We start from the raw sequence: 16155 nt of genomic DNA, 5'->3' as shown, positions 1-16155 counted from the left end.
ATTGGTTGAAATCATGATGAAATAAAACTATAGCGATCGATAAACTGGAACTGGTACTTCTATTTTCCGTTCGTTTCAACTTTGAATGAAGGCTATAAAATTTCTGAAGGATTCAGCGTGGGAGAACAAAAAATCTGGGATGAAATGAAATCTGCTGCAGATAAAGTAGAAGCCCCAATATAGTAGTCAATTATTTTGGTAATATCATAGAGCACTTATAACAAAGAGTTGTTTGTTAGTTAAAAAGAATTTTTAGAGATTATCTTTAGTATATAAGATCAATACATGGAATTTAATAAGATATCACAGAAAAAAGTAGGGCTTATACAAAAGAAATCCTTTTGTAAATATGTTGTCTTTTGTAGAAAAAAAGATATGAACGAGGCACAATATTCTACTAATATTCAAAATCACTCGCTCTTCTACGCGTTTCGTTTTATTTTTGTTATTCCATGCATCGTCCATCCAGCTATGATGATGATCCTAATTTCTTATTGTCCTCGATCTTCCTACTATCTTCTTTATTTCACATACACTTTATTGGAATCGCATAGAAAATATTAGCTCACGTGTCCGAATTATGCGGCCCGAATATTAACCGTTTCGGATGCATCCAGGTATTATATGGATGACGCCGGTGGAACGGATCAGATCGTCGAGCGCTACAATAGCGTATAGGCGCATAGTGTGTGTATTTATGTGTGTGTGAGAGTTGTTTATGGTTGTGTATGCAAATCAGCGCACTCATCCAGATTGGCCTCTTTCAATAACCGTCTCAACCTCGACCCTCAATATCGTTATTCCTGTTCTACGATCATCGTTAGAGGGTAGAAATCGTTATGATTCGTCTCATAAGCACAAATCATACGGGTTGGCATGAGGATATCCCTCAATTTTCGCGAACACGTTCTTTTTTCACAACTGTAACTACGTATCCTTACTAAATTGTCATGTCCTTGACTGTTCACTCGAGTACACCACATTGTCGGCTTATCGCTAAATGTTTCTCACAGCACTTTGTCGACCTTTGAAAAAAAAAACACCACCACACTATTTCTGCAATTTTGAGATAGAAATCTATTGTTTTTATGTACTTTTTTTTGTTGAAGTGCAAACTTTCAGAGAACGATGTGCCTAAAAGAGCCGCCCGCCCATTAGGGCAAAAGAGACCGTTTTTTGCTTATTAAATATGCTCACGATAGTCTTCCTTGTAGCAATTAACTATTTCCGAAAGCATTTTAGCAAATCTCGGATGTAATGCAAGCAAAGACGAAATTAATCGCAGCTACTGTAACTTTTTTTCGGAAAAAATCAACTTTGTTTTTCCGAAATTTATAACAATTATTTTTTGCATCCGCCTTACTTAGACTACTATATTCCAGCACTTTTGTAGCAAGAACAATCGCAAGGAAATAATAATGTAGTATGTAAAACATTTATGCGTTGATTTTTTTTTCAAATAACATTTCAACGAGTTCCTCATTTCAAGTATGAAACATTAATTATCCTGGTTTTTACCTTCTTCCTCCGCTCTTTTCATCCTCAAATTTGCACTCAACTTATTCGCGGAAATTGGTACTCGGTTTAAGCGGGATTCGACTCGAATTTATTCGGTGGTCTTAAATATAATCATCTAATCGGATTTTCTTGAAATATTTAATGAATTAGCTAACTATTTGAAATATCAGTTGATGAGATTCCCGAATGTCACTGTTTTCTGGAATCCGTCACAATATTTTCATTATTTTCTGGAATGTTTATCTATTTTGTAATCTTCGGAAGAGAGCTAACCTTTTCTTGATCAATGTACCATTTTTTTGCTCTACCAATCGAAACTAGTCTGCAATCTTCGCGTAATCGATGCTAGTTCCGTGCTGTATTCGTGCTCCAGGTATTTCGTTCGTATTTTCGTTCCCATCCATACAAATTATACTATGAGAGCATCCAAAACGAGTAGTCTTTGAGTTAATAGCCGTACACTTACCTTTACCAAGGTGAATTCATGGGAACTCCTTTTTCTTGTGTCTGGATTCTACTCTGTTCGCTTGTGAAAACACTAAAAATCGTTTTCTGTCTTTGTTGTTTGTTTATGGACTCATATGTGTATTGCTTCAGTCTGTTTCCATCGAATTTTTCTTTAAACCCTTTTTTAAATTTCGTCCATATAAACTACATAGTTTTTATTTAGTGTTCAATTTGTAAACAAACTTTTCATTCTTTCCTACTTGTTATGGTATTCTCTTCGTTCCGTAGTCAACTCTCCGAGTAGTTTCTGGATATTGTTATATCTCAACATGTTCTATATGACCTCGTAAGAGTCCTATATCGTTCTATATCGCTACTGTCGATCCCTATCTTTCATATTTGCGACTCGATCTTTTGTTCTTTTTCCATCTCCGTGCTATGTGGATCTCAATCCGTTATGAAACCATTGCAATATACATTCGAATGTTTCACTTTTACATTTATTCTTACTTTTATTTTCTCTTTTTTTCCTTTATTCCTACAGGATATTTCAATTACGTTATGTTTAATGGTATTTACTTTTGTGTATGATGAGATCTTGCCTATCTATCTGCATTTTTTTTCGTCGTAATATTTCAATTTTGGCTGCTTTTGTCGGAACATAGGTACGGATTGCATGTATTCATTTATTGCTCTAATGTATGTGTAATATAAGTTGAATATGCATCATATTTACGTTTAAATCCTTTTATTTGCACCATAACAATAATTAGGAAGAAGAACCTTGAAAAATTAGTAGAAACTCGTTTGAAACTAGTAATATTTTGTCCCGGAGCTGTAAGTGAATTAATTTATGTAGGATACCTTGGATAATATTCTTTTTATCCATAATTCACCTGGTTATTAAGCCTTCTAGAAGAGTATCACGGTAAGACCTTATAAGTGCTTAATGAATTCGAAAATTAAGCAAGCAGCAAGTTTTTGACGTTGATTTCCGGAAATACGTCAAAAAACACGTTCGCAACAGATTCGTAATAAGAAAAGAAAGAACTTTATGCGATATGTAGCCCGTATTCATGTTCATTCTTTTTCATTCTATATAGAAAAAGAAGTGTATACGAATATTCCACTTTTATCGTTACTTCAAAACATGGAAGAATATTCGTGTACATAGAAATACAGGCAAATTGCAGGTTGACCTAGGTTGAAGCAAGTTTTTCCTTCTAAAATGCTACTTAGGAATTTCACATGGGAATTGAGCAAGTTTTTGTGGTGTTCATTAATCGGAGAAAAAAATTGTTCAAACTCGTAGTTGATCGTAACTACTCACGATTGAATGTCAATTTAGTTCACTTCCACTTAACCTTAACCTAGGTTGCCTAGTATTTACCGTACTGCTTGATACCAAGAATTTCTATACTTATTTCCTCATTTTTTAGAATATTCCTATGCTAAATTTGTTTACTTCACAAAGAAAGTAGAATATTACGGTACAGGTTATGGCCATTAATTTTATTTTCTCCTTAATAGCTCGATAATTTAAGCGCCTTTTCTTGTTCCACATGGAAAATGACATGTAAACTAAGTGTTTTGTCAAACACGCTTCCCAGAATCTGGAACAAACATCGCTTTGTGCTAAATTTTGAATAGATTAAATTAAGTGGTCTTTTTTTTTCTCTGAAATTTCCGCGTTTCGTTTGCATTTTCGTTTTGTAATGGGACTGTCCTTTTAACGACTTTCCGAACGTTTTTTTTTTCGATGGATAGAAGTCCTCATCCGACATCAAAATCCCGAACATTGAAGTTCATTTCGGGAGTTTTAGAGGGAAAACGAAAGAAATGCGCGGGAACTTTGAGGAGTGTGACTCTAGCGATGCGTACGTTTCTCACATCCTGCATTGTTCACGTCATATCGGTGACGAGTCAAGCGCACATCGTCGATTTTCATTCGAATCGAATGACATAGATTTTATTTCAGTTCCTTTTTTTGGTAACTATTTGTTCATTCTGTAGTAATTCAAGTTTTCTGTCTGTTATTTTTTTTAGCTCACCTCGATGTTTTCACTAACCTCAACCTACACCTGTCCTGAAGAGGATCGTTGTCCATGTATCGGTCGTCATTCGGTTCTCAGTCTAATTGTTCACATAGGGGTAATTCGGCGGCGATTCGGCTCAGCGCTCCCCTCTTATAAGTCGCGTGCAATTTTCTGTTCCCTCCCCGTATCCTTACATAACAATTAACCTTCCCTATATGATCAAAGATAAAACATCAGCAGTATTTTTTTTTTCGTGAAAACTGTCCTTCCATGAGAAAATATTGGCTACGAGAAGTCGTTTCTTTTCAATGATTTATCTTTTCATAACAATTTAGAGCATTTTCTTTAGGTAACGAAACCACCATGTTTACTGTAGAAATACCCTAAAGCCTTGTTTAGTTTTTCCTTTTCTGTCTTGAAAATTTTCCTGGAAAGTTTTCGCTTGTTAAAGCTTTCAGGCTCATCTTTATCCTCTCAAAAAATTTCTCTTCTCGGTTTCACTAATACTAGGAAAGTAGAACTTCATTTCTTTTTGTTACCTTACCTTCTACCTCTTCTATTTACTCCTGTCTCTTTCATTTTCTGACGTAAAAATGCAAGGATTACGATGTCATCAAATATGTGTGTATGTCTCTTGGCACGTTATACACGTAATTTTTATTTTTAATCTGATTAGGCAACTTTCTACAATCACTCCATTGAAGATGTCTAGTGAAAACTACGGGAAGTAGGTGTTTCTCATGCTCCTCATCGGAATTTTTGAATGAAAAAATTGATTGCTACGTATTTATAAAATTTTTCTTGTGTACTATCGATTTAAATCCCGTTACCCTCATTTTTCCACCATTTCTGCCAGATTTACCTCATACTAGTCACCGCAAATATTTATTGAAACGTTACCTCATTCATATTACGATTAGAAGCTTATATGTCTCATGCCTATCTAAGCTTAGCTACAAATATCCTATCCGAGTTAATCAATCCTTCCATTCACCTATATTTGGAAATAAAATTTTATTGTTTTCAGAATGCTTCTTATTCCAGCAGCTACTTATGTTTTCTATGTGTTTATATTATGTTTTGAGTTCAGCTTAGTTTATTTTTAGTCAAAAAAAAAATCCAGAAGCTTGGTTAAGCCATAGAAATTTCAACTATACAGAAAGACGTCACAAAAAATGTAGTGCAACAGCGAAAACATGTGTAAAAAGCTGCTAAGATTTAGGAATTTGTGAAATGCTACATTTGAATACAGTGTACCAACTTTTTCTCCTCAAATCTCTTTTTTTTTCTGAAATTAATAACTGAAAATCCCTTCTTTACGCACTCTTCAAATTTTAGGTGAACGTATTGTACTGACCTGAAAAAAAATTCCGGTATTGTTATTTGCTCAGCCATTCTCATTCACTTATAAGATAGTAGCACGTTTTTTTTTGCTGGCGGATATCTTTGGGTCGCTTTGTGGTGCTTCTTTTTCTCTTTTTCAAGGACAATCGCATTTTATCACTCACCGCATCCTCTCCTTTTCCACATCGAAGGAAGAACACGATTTTTTTTAAACCTTCCAACTCGTTTTTCACCTCTTCTACAGCTGTTGGATCCACATTTTTTATTCCTCGTTTTACTCTTCTTTCTTCTTCTTGCATGTTTCTGCGATCCGTGGCCGCGATCCGCGATTGAGGACAGATGTTCTCAGCAGTAATGTGCATTTGTTGACCTCTCTTATTTAACTGTATTTATGTAGTCAAATAATAAGGCCAGTTTTTTTTTAAAAGGGAAAATGAATGGTACTAAACTGTAAGTCTTTTCTATAACGGTGGCGACAAAGGTTAGAGAATAGGGATTTTTAGTGAATTTCTAGAATGTTTCTCTATCGCATTTCACCTTCACACCCAATCAGTGCATTTTTCGAAATTTTGCGGTGGGAAATGATTTTAAAGCCTTTGCGAAGATGGGGGGGACGAAGATACCCGTTATTGTTATTACGGATTTTTTCATCATTCTTTTCTAGAAATTAATAAAACATTAAGGTTGTTTAATTTGAAAGAGTTCACAAACACATTTCTTTACTCACGCACCTCTCTTTCCATTCTCAGTAGTTCGCATTCATATGTCCAGGAAAAATTAAGCAAAAAGTAGTAAAAACTTTTTTGGGGTTTGCGAAAATAACGAGAATTTTTCCCAAACCTAAAATTTCCTCCAGAATGTCACGATAAGATCTTACAAATGTACTCTTCTTTAAGAAAGTGGCGTGACTTGATTGAGCTCAAGAATCATGAAAACTTTTCAATACTTCTCCCTTTCCAGTAGAGTTCCACGCCTCCACAACTCCATTGTTCTTAATTTGCTCCCACAGGCGTGTGGTTTTGGTCAATGAGATAACAAATTATAGCATAATTTTCCAAGAGGAGCGCAAATTTGGAAAATCACAAATTTGCACTTTTCTTGAAAAGATAATTAGCACTTTCCACTCTGAAGATCCAGATTTCACCCTGTTTTAACATTTCTAAATGATTCCCTGTATTTGCATCTTTGTACTTTTTTAAAGTTCTTTTCTCTGCAGTAGAAAATGAAGTAAATATTTTATATTGAATAATTAATTATGAAGAAAGTATAGAATTGAGAAAGGTATAAAATCGTTTCAAGCATCGCAGTGAATAATGAAACTTTGTTTTTTTTTTCTGTTATTTTTTTCTCCTGTCTTCAAATTCCAGTCCACCATTTTTTAAAACCTTGTAGTTTTTGACAAAAAAACTGGTATATTGTAATAAGTACTTGTCAGTTATTTTGCTTTTTTTTGAATTGTCCGCGTGGCTGGGCGTTTTCATGTTTCCCGCTATCTGCTGGGGGATCTATGAGAAACTACAAGTAAAACTCTTTTACTAGTAGTTGCTTACAGATCATTGTCCTAGCTTAAGTCACTTCTCAAAGATATGAAGGATATCTTCTGCATTTGTTCAATAGTTTTTTTTTCTCAATCACATAATATTTTCGATTGTCCCCTGTTTTTTTTTGTTTTGTTTTGGTATTCACGGTATCTCTCTTTCGTCTTTTACTAATTGAACCCAAAATTCCTTCTGACAACATTCAGGTTATGTATCCTACGGACCCTCATCACATAGTACGAGAAAGGATGTCTTTTTTTGAGCACCTATGCAAAGAAGAGGTACGATGTTTGTTATTGTATCGGTTGATCCATTTCACCGTTGAAAAAAATGAGGTTGAGGATTTGTCGGACACAATGGATGGTAGCGCTATTGATCGTCACGCAAAGGATTTGCTTTTTTCAAAATTTCGACACTTGTTGTATGTATAGAACCATGAAATGTTTACATAGCAGCTTTTCGCGTTACTTTTGCAAGACCAGAGTAGGGCATGAGGCACACTTCAGTTGAATAAGCTTAATTAAGTTATAAAACTGTTATTTCCGCCCTTAGGAATGCATAGAAACAATTATAAATCATGTAATCTTCATCTTGTAATCGATCTATTATTTAGTATGCTGACATTTTTAAATAAAATTAGTACATAATCTTTGACGCAAGCAATATTGAGAAGGACCTCTCAAATGTCCTCTTAACCTCGAACAGACCTTTTTTTAGAGCTTTTTTATAGTTTGTAAATAAACCATAAGTACGGAATGAAAATATCGCAAACTCATTGCACATAAAAATTTTCAGTGTTCAAATTTCACTCCAGAAAAAAGTTAGCGTTTCTACTCTTCATACAAAAGCAAAAGTTTTTTTTTTGTAGAAACGGTGACCTGCATGTTTACAAGACCCTAGACATTTATCGCGGTCCGAAATTTTTGTATAAAAACATTTCAGGATGAGAGGGAGGAGAAACGTAGAAAATCCACTGAAATTTTGAAAGTTGGTTGGGGTGTGTGATATGATGTGAGCAACTTAACTAGGTTAGAGGACAATAAAAAAAAAAACTTTGAAAAACTGGAGCAATCTTTTTTTTTATTTCCTGGGTGTGCTTCTCCTGTGGAAAAAATAGCGTAGGGAATTGTTCACGAACTCCTAGGTCATGTCTTCGTGTTATGGCATTTTATAAGCTTGTTTTGGATCCCTTTTATTCTAATGCTCTGTGTTCATTTTCTTCCTGCAACGCTAGCAACTACATATACATTATGACTCAATATTTCAAATCCAGCAACTGGTTTGATAAAATAATGCAAATCTATCCGCGATTGAATACACAACACCATACATATATGTTCATTATTCGGCGGCGTGAACCAGGATCATTTTCTCTTACTAAGGTTCAGATCTGTTCACAATTCAATTTTGGTAAAATTATACCCAAAAAATGTTTAGGTCAAATCATCCACCTTGAGACGAGTCAGACCCACATCTACAACGTCATTACCACAGTAAGATTTTAGTTGTTCTTTTTTTTTCGAAAAAAAAGTCAAAGCGTTTTCTTATTCCTATAATCGCACAGAGCTTCACATCCTCCACAAAAACCAAAACGAACATTCATGCACACTTTCAAGGACGTACAGGTTGAGGTTGGTTAGATTGGAGGTTTTTTTTTTGTACTCGTCCTTTTTTTCTGTCGATAGCGACGAAACGACCTTGGTCGTTTGACGGTTACTCTTCTGTCCGAACGTGATATTTGTGTAAAGAAAAGCTACTTTTTGTTTCCTTTGTTGCATTATGAAGAAAATATTGAGAAATTTTCATTGTCTGAAATGATATATACAAATGAGAAAGGCAAATATGTCGGAATTGCCGATCATAGTCAATCTATTAAAGTATTGAGGATAGAGTCAAAATGAGGTAGTAGTAGAAGTTCGTGTTATTCATGATCTCCATGGATGATAATGATGTACAACAACAGTTCGTTGAACGTATGGTCTTGGACGCCAACCCCATCCACCTCCATAGCCGGGATAATTCATTCCATAACCACCACCCATTCCACCCATTCCATTCATTCCATAACCACCCCATGGTCCTCCCCATTGCCTCTTGACTCGGGCATTGTTGAGCCTAAAAAGGAGAAATGATAGTGGTCCTCTTTTTTGTTTGGTTTTTCGTTTTTAAATGTGATTTTAAGAATTTTTCTTCAAAAAAAAGTATAGGTTACGATAAGGGCTAAGAACTTACGGAACAGCTGCTACAATGGTAAAGATAGCAAAAATAAGAATAAGGAGCTGCGTGTGCCTCATAGTGAGTTAGTTTATGGGGTACTCTTGAACTGAAACCTTATAGATAGTAGCCGCTTTTATATGATGAGTGAGATGAGTATAGTTACGTTGTTTGGCGAGCGTGACCCGCGGAAGGTCGTTGCTTTAGAGAAAGAACCGGACGGTCCGCTTTGATTTTCATATGCGATTCTTCCTCGATTCTTAAGTGACCGTGAAATTCGCAATGATCGCATTGTGTTTATGCTATCGAATTGTACAGTACGTATCAAATATACCAAATCATGATGTGCTCTACAGTTTCTCCTACTATTGTTTGGCGAATAACAATGCCAAGAAACAATTTGATGGATTCAAATTGACGTGCTAACAATACGAATTGATCGAACAGTGTCGAAAAATGTAAATGTTTCCCACAACGTCATGATTACCATGCTAGTGGATTTGTATACGAAGTCTAAGATCCGAGATTGTGGAGTTATCGAAATCGGCCGTTTTTATTTTCTTTGAAACAAATGGAAATGAAACGCTTAAAAATTTTTTCCAGTAATATTTACTTGTGCAGGAATGTTTGTAGTAATTTAGAATTTTTGTGGGAAAAAATTCCGGAGCAGAGGGATCTTTTTATCTTTATATTTTATTGTTGTTTAACACATTTATTTATTGTCTAAATCTCCCAATTAAATTTTTAACATATTTATTTTTTATTTTGAATTCATACTAGTTTTTCGGTTATGACTAACTCTGGTCCAAACTGTTTTGTATTCTTCAACGTCTTTCCTGATTAAGACATTGCACGCAGTTCGGTTATTTGTATACAATACCAGTCTGACAGTCCGACTAAAGCAGGACTTCAGACTCTCTGTGGTGTTCGCCCCGTTCCTTCGACACCATTGCAATATAGACACAACTTGGAATCATTACTCAAAGTATAGGTTTCCCTCTTGTTTTCCTCAACCGTTCTCACAGAATGATGTTTCACATAAAATGAAGTGAATGACATCATCGTACTGATAAAGATAGCGTTGCACATCAGATCATGTAAACAGTTGACTATTAATTAAGCAGAAGTTAGCATTCGTGTTTCCAAATTCTGAAGAATCGGAGAAGTCGTAGAGGTGAAAAGTAACGCGGAAGGTGGATACGACTATGAAACGCTTGCAACGTCCCATTTACCTTTTGCGAGATGCACACGAAGGTACTGCGCGATACTTCTACACCACAACACATGAATTCGACGCCATGGGACCCGTGGCCCCCTCTTCTATAGCTATCTGGCACCGGCGGCCCAATCCGACGTCGATGGACCGGTCGCACCTCCCTTTTCGAATTTCGTGACTGACACACACACACGTGACAGAATAAGTCCGTTATTATATATCATGATAGTCAAGAATAGAGGAAGGTGATTCCTAGAGATGTAGGATGTATACCACAGATTTACACTACTTGATGTAGGAGAATTTTATGGACTAAAATTAAAGCCGAAACATATTTTTGTTTCTTTCTCTTTTGTTTACTGCACGAATTACCATTAGCAAGCGGAAACAATTCTAGTCCAAGAATTCCTACGATCACTGTTCAGATAAAGATATACATGTTATATGTTTGGATAAAGATTTAAAAAGAAGCTTTAGAGATCTTCTTTGTAATACTGTACAGTAAAAACGGCTCAAGGATGCTGATGTCGCAGGTTTGGATTGAAAAAAAAAACAACCAAAACAACCTCCTTCTCCAGGTCATTCCATATATTTTCATTTTTACATGCTAAAATGTTTCAGGAGAGACATAAATGCTCCCAATTTTCTGTTGAGAGTACTTATTGATCCCAAATGTATGGATTGTGATACAAAATTAGAGAATATGGTTATCAATATGTAAGAACCACGATTAGAATCATTTTTTAAATGTAGTACCGGAACGGCGAAGTGCGTATACTGATGGACCCGTATTTTTTTCGGAATCAAAGAAGAAAGTGAAATGAAAGTCTTGTCTTCTCCTTTATTTTCTTCATGGCAAAAGGGCGAAAGAACATTTTTTTTAAAGCATCTCTTTGTGAGTTTTCAGCAATATGTTCTCATTGGAACACATTTCATTTCGTCGATGCTTCCAGTAACATAACCAGTGCATACTTATACAAACTCGAGTAATTTTTGAATGATTTACTCTAGTCTTTTCTGGCTACGCACATTCGTACAAGCACTAGGTGTCCTGCCTGATAATTAACAGTGCATATATTTTCGTTTTTTCCATTCCTCTTCTGATATTAGGGGTACCCGTAAGTAATAAATAATTCCAGTAAAAACAGAAACAACAAATTCACTTAAATATAATTTTACCTTTAGTAGATCATGTTATCTCCGTCATTATCCAAGACCTTTGGCCATTTAGCTGGTAGGGTTTCAATCTCTTGTTCATAAAATTTTGTTTTTTTTTAAAGAGAAATATGATTCTGGGTAAGCTCGTACTTCATCTATTTTATATTTTATACTATATTTTTGAAATATTATTCTATTTTATTAATTTATATTTTAATATTATAATATATATTTCATTGGTGGGGAATATTTGCTTTAGTCTGTTTGAATTTCTTTTTTTTTGTATTTTTATATAATATTACTTATTTTGAATTTTGAATTATTCTTGAATTTCTATTCTTAAGGGGTTGTTCCATCGACCGGAATAAGTGAAGATCAGATAGTGCTGTGACTATAGATTATGGGGGATTTGGTGAAGCTTCCCAGTTTAGCTGCCCCATTTTTTCCTGGAATATTCTCGCTGCGTGCAGCCGTGCATTATCGTGCTGCAATAGATGTGAAACCCATATACGCTGCCTGTGAACCTTCCCAAATTCCTGAAGATGTCTTAGAACAAGTAGCCTGAAGGATAAAGGATAAAAGGATAAAGTCACTGGCGTATCAATCCACTTGGAATGCACCAACGCGTTTTACTGGAATTCGTAATCGTTGAGGTTTTGAAACGCGTGTTGGCCTATACAATGACTTGCGGGGGCCAGCCGATGATCAATCCAGTGTTTTTATCCTCCCAGACAAGTCTGGTACTAAATTATCGACCCTGGAAGGATGAAAGGCTTGGTTTGCACTAGGGCGGTTTCGAACCCTTGACCGTGTGGCTACAACGGACCTCTAACCGACTGCGCCACACCCACCCCGTAGCCTGAAGAGTGTTTGCTATTTCCTGAATTCTTTGTTTCGGATTAGTTTCCACCAGTTATTTAAAAAAAATCATTAACAAACGTGACAGGGCGTCCGCTTCGATAGTCATAAGACAAGTGAAAATCACCGCTGGAAAATTTTTTAAACATGGGTTGACACTTTTTGACTCTCAATACGTTACCATATACATCACAAATTTTCTTTATTGCAAACGTCGCATTAACACCCGATTGAAGATGAAACACCATGCAATGACGTAAATGTTCTTCGGTTGGTTGATTGCCCGCCATTTTACAACGTTGTAATAAAAAGTTTAGAATTTAACTGTCACAAATGTCAAGGCCACGAGCCTGTAATATTGATATATAAAACATGTGTTTACGAATTCACACTCTGAAACAGGGCTAAAGCAAATATTTCACACCAATAATAACTGATTACTTTTTGGGTACCCCAAAATCTTTCAAAAAATAGATAAATAATGCTGGACTGACAATTGCAACACTCTCTTCAGTGAAACTTTGACGTTGGATTTTGTCATTGATTTTTTGATTAGTGAATGTGGTATTGTGAATCCAGGATTGCTAAAATTTCGTAGTTACTACGAAAATGGCTGGTCAGGATGAGATATGAATGGTTCGCCCTTATCCGAAAAAAAAGTTTAAACTGCGCATTATCCTTCTTTATGGAACGTTATAAAGTCTGATGGTTCCTATTTGTTCATTTAATAGTGGCTTTCATTTGGTGAAAATTCGTTCAACTTACCGATGATGAATTACTACTACTTTTAATTTAAATAATAGTAATGAACCTTTTGTCTAACCTTTTTTGTTTTTAGGATGTTATCCATGGAAAACAGAACTTTTTTTCTGCACAAGAATTCGTTCGCTAAAAGGTTAAAATTATTATATAACGTTCTATAAAGAAGGATAATGAGCAGTTTAGACATTTTGTTACAATGGATAAGAGCTAACCATTCATATATCATCCTGAACAGCCATTTTTGTAGTAACCACGGAATTTTAGCAATTCTAGATTCACAGTACCACATTCACTGATCAAAAAATCAATGACAAAATGCAACCAGTGGATTATGTTGGTGTCTTAGTTTGCAAAACGAAATATACTCGGATTACGACGTAATAGGTGTTGGCATTGAGGGAAAAGGCTGAAGAGTTTTTTAAAGTATTCTCGTAACTTTTTATTGTTGCAAAGAAAATACTTGTCAGTTCTCACATCCCGAAAACATTTATTCTCTATCAGAATAAATGCATTTGAAGAAAAGATAACGTAAAGAAATATTGAAGAAAATGTTTACAGCATGTGTAGCTAATGCTATTGAAAATTAAAATACAAAGATTTTTGCCAATTATTCATTTAATCTGGTAGACATTCGTGGCGTTAGTTATTGCTTCTTTTTAGCATGAAACGTACTGTTTCGGTAGTTATAAAGGTTTTGATGAACTCTGAAAATAGTCTACAAAAATATGAAGAACTAGAAGCCACTTTTAACTTTTGCCGTTTCAAAATTTCCCTGTTTTAACTGTTTTCATCGGAAATTCGTCAAATAGAACACTCTAGCTTGATCCTTGTAAACTACTGTAATTATTTCACTCTATTCTTTTGCAGTAATCAAATTTTTATTTGTATTTTCTTAAAAGTTGAGCGGAAGAAATTATCCATTGCAACGATGAGTGTAGGATAGAAATTCCACTGATTTCAACGATTTCTCTCAGTATTATTTCGCAGCAGAATTTCGTGGAAATTTCATTAGGTTTGTGTCCTTTCGGACCTACTCATTCCGATTTCTATTTTGCTTATCATTGTACGGTGAAATTCACGATAATGTTGTGATGAATTCGCTACAAAATACATATTTATTGAGGTTGAGAAAGTGTCCAACAGAGTGTTATTATCTTGAGCACACATTTATTCGTTTTAAAACTGATTACAGAGTATACAAGAAAAACAGTATCTTCTTCAGATGAATCTTATCCTGGATAGTAAGTGACAGTCTTCCTTACAATTTTGACACCTCCAGGACCGAAGCCACCGTACCCGTACCCGTAGCCACCTCCCCACGGTCTATAACCATAGGCGAAACCACCACCATATCCTGGAGGACCATAACCCCATTGTCTCTTCTGCCTCACCGGTGTGGAGCTGAAAATATTTGAACATAATAATACATCTTAGCGCCTATGAAATATCAATTTCACTAAAGTTTTTCTCTTCATTTAAATGCGTTAAGAAGAGCTATGCGGTAGATGCAATCTGTGGTTTTAGGGCGAGGAAAGTGACAAAACAAAGTCTAGACAAGCTACGCGAATTATTTTGTATTTTTATCTACAGACATGTATTTTAACGAAACTTAATGTAAGGGTATGATAAAATTTGCACTCACCTTACAAACGAGGCAACAAAAACGACAAGAACAAGGAGGGTAACGTAAAGTTTCATTGTTCTACTTGGTGATATTGTGATATGTGAGAGCCTTATATACACCGTACTCGGGTACACCTACTGCAGTCGTCACGGTTTGCCCAGCCTTCGAAGTCGCTGAACTTCATACGAAAAGGTCATCTCATCAAAACAAGACAAGAAGAGCATTAAGAAAAAAAAAACCGATGTGAATGATAATGAGTGATCCAGCTTCTTTTCTGCTTTCTTACAACACTGTTGAATTATAAGCGGACACGGACTGCATCTATGCTTTCTTTTTCGTTTTTTTTTTGGAGCGATACAGGGATTGGGTGGGCTGCTGATGTCAGGATGCAAAAAATACTTATTCTTTACGCTAAAAGTTTTCGTCTCTCAAAGAATTTGATCTTGAATATTTTCCCATTACTTCTGATCGGAGATATACGTTGCTTCGCATAAATGCATATGTAGAAAAACCTACAACATACAAGAGAAAAAATGGTGTTCTTTTACACGTTTAGGATCCAGTAATTTGTTCATTGGTCTTCCAAAATCTGAACTCTGATGATCGCAACGGAAGATTGATGACCTACGTAACATTGTAATCTGTCAAGACGTTTTTTAGATATAGACCCATTTATTAAACTTCTATTCACTCGATGAGACCTGTATACATTTTATTTCAACATTAATTCTAAAGAAAAAGTTTTAGGTGACAAGTCTGCGTTATTGAAAAACATGATCCACTTTCATCTAACTCGAAAAACCTCTCAAAGTTTGTCAATTTTTTGAAGTGCTTGCTTCAAAAAATTTTTTGAAGCGGCTGAACTTCGAAGACACTTTTCAGTGGAAATTCACTTGTATGCACTTGTGTTGTATGCATTTTGTATTTTGATTTTTATCGCCTTCAAAAATTAAATAATAAAAAATATATTATGGTATTTTCACTTATCTATCTTCATACTACTGGGAGAACTGGTTCTAAAACTGTTACTTCCGCTACTTTTCATTACCTTAAACAAATTGTCGAACACTCCATGTCATGTGAATATTTTTCAGAATTTCCTCATAATAAGTTCATCAGTATAAAATGATTTTCCCACCAACAAGTTTTTTTTTCGTTGGCGTTTTGTAAGGATCATTCTATCATTTGCATGGTATGTGTAAAATTCTGGTCAACATTCTTGACATTATTATTTCTTTCTTTTCGGAAGGAAATTGAAGCCTAAAACCTGATCTGAAGTAACGCTTTGAAAACGTTGTATTTACCGTGCTTATTACACTTCTTAGCATTCTGTTGGTCTTATAAAAGTGATAAATTTTCTGGATGTGACCAGTTTTTAATTAATAAATGTATGATTTGTAATTTTCGAACTTTCACTCTCACTTAAAAGTTCAAGATTGA

At 35.2% G+C, this 16155-nt stretch overlaps 2 protein-coding genes across 4 annotated transcripts; one reads left to right on the top strand and one right to left on the bottom strand.

Moving 5' to 3' along the window:
- Nucleotides 1-7092: 7092 nt before the first annotated feature.
- RB195_025707 (uncharacterized protein) lies at nucleotides 7093-9523 on the top strand (the record flags this gene model as incomplete). 2 transcript variants are annotated; one of them, XM_064213959.1, is made up of 4 exons in its annotated part: nucleotides 7093-7164; nucleotides 8321-8376; nucleotides 8448-8514; nucleotides 9416-9523. In XM_064213959.1, the coding sequence occupies 4 exons, from the start codon at nucleotides 7093-7095 to the stop codon at nucleotides 9521-9523; spliced, it is 303 nt and encodes a 100-aa protein (XP_064069840.1). The 2 variants fall into 2 exon arrangements, with proteins under 2 accessions (XP_064069840.1, XP_064069841.1); XM_064213960.1 differs by lacking the exon at nucleotides 9416-9523 and having other exon boundaries at nucleotides 8448-8523.
- On the bottom strand, nucleotides 8809-14789 carry RB195_025706 (uncharacterized protein; the record flags this gene model as incomplete). Of its 2 annotated transcripts, XM_064213958.1 has the most annotated exons (3): nucleotides 8809-8998; nucleotides 14394-14492; nucleotides 14734-14789. In XM_064213958.1, 3 exons carry the CDS (start codon nucleotides 14787-14789, stop codon nucleotides 8809-8811), a joined length of 345 nt encoding a protein of 114 aa, XP_064069839.1. The 2 variants fall into 2 exon arrangements, with proteins under 2 accessions (XP_064069839.1, XP_013305715.2); XM_013450261.2 differs by lacking the exon at nucleotides 8809-8998 and having other exon boundaries at nucleotides 14321-14492.
- Nucleotides 14790-16155: the final 1366 nt, after the last annotated feature.

This window comes from Necator americanus, chromosome X (assembly GCF_031761385.1).
Source record: "Necator americanus strain Aroian chromosome X, whole genome shotgun sequence".
Classification (NCBI taxonomy): Eukaryota; Metazoa; Nematoda; class Chromadorea; order Rhabditida; family Ancylostomatidae; genus Necator; species Necator americanus.
This window is presented reverse-complemented; position numbering and strand designations above follow the sequence as displayed.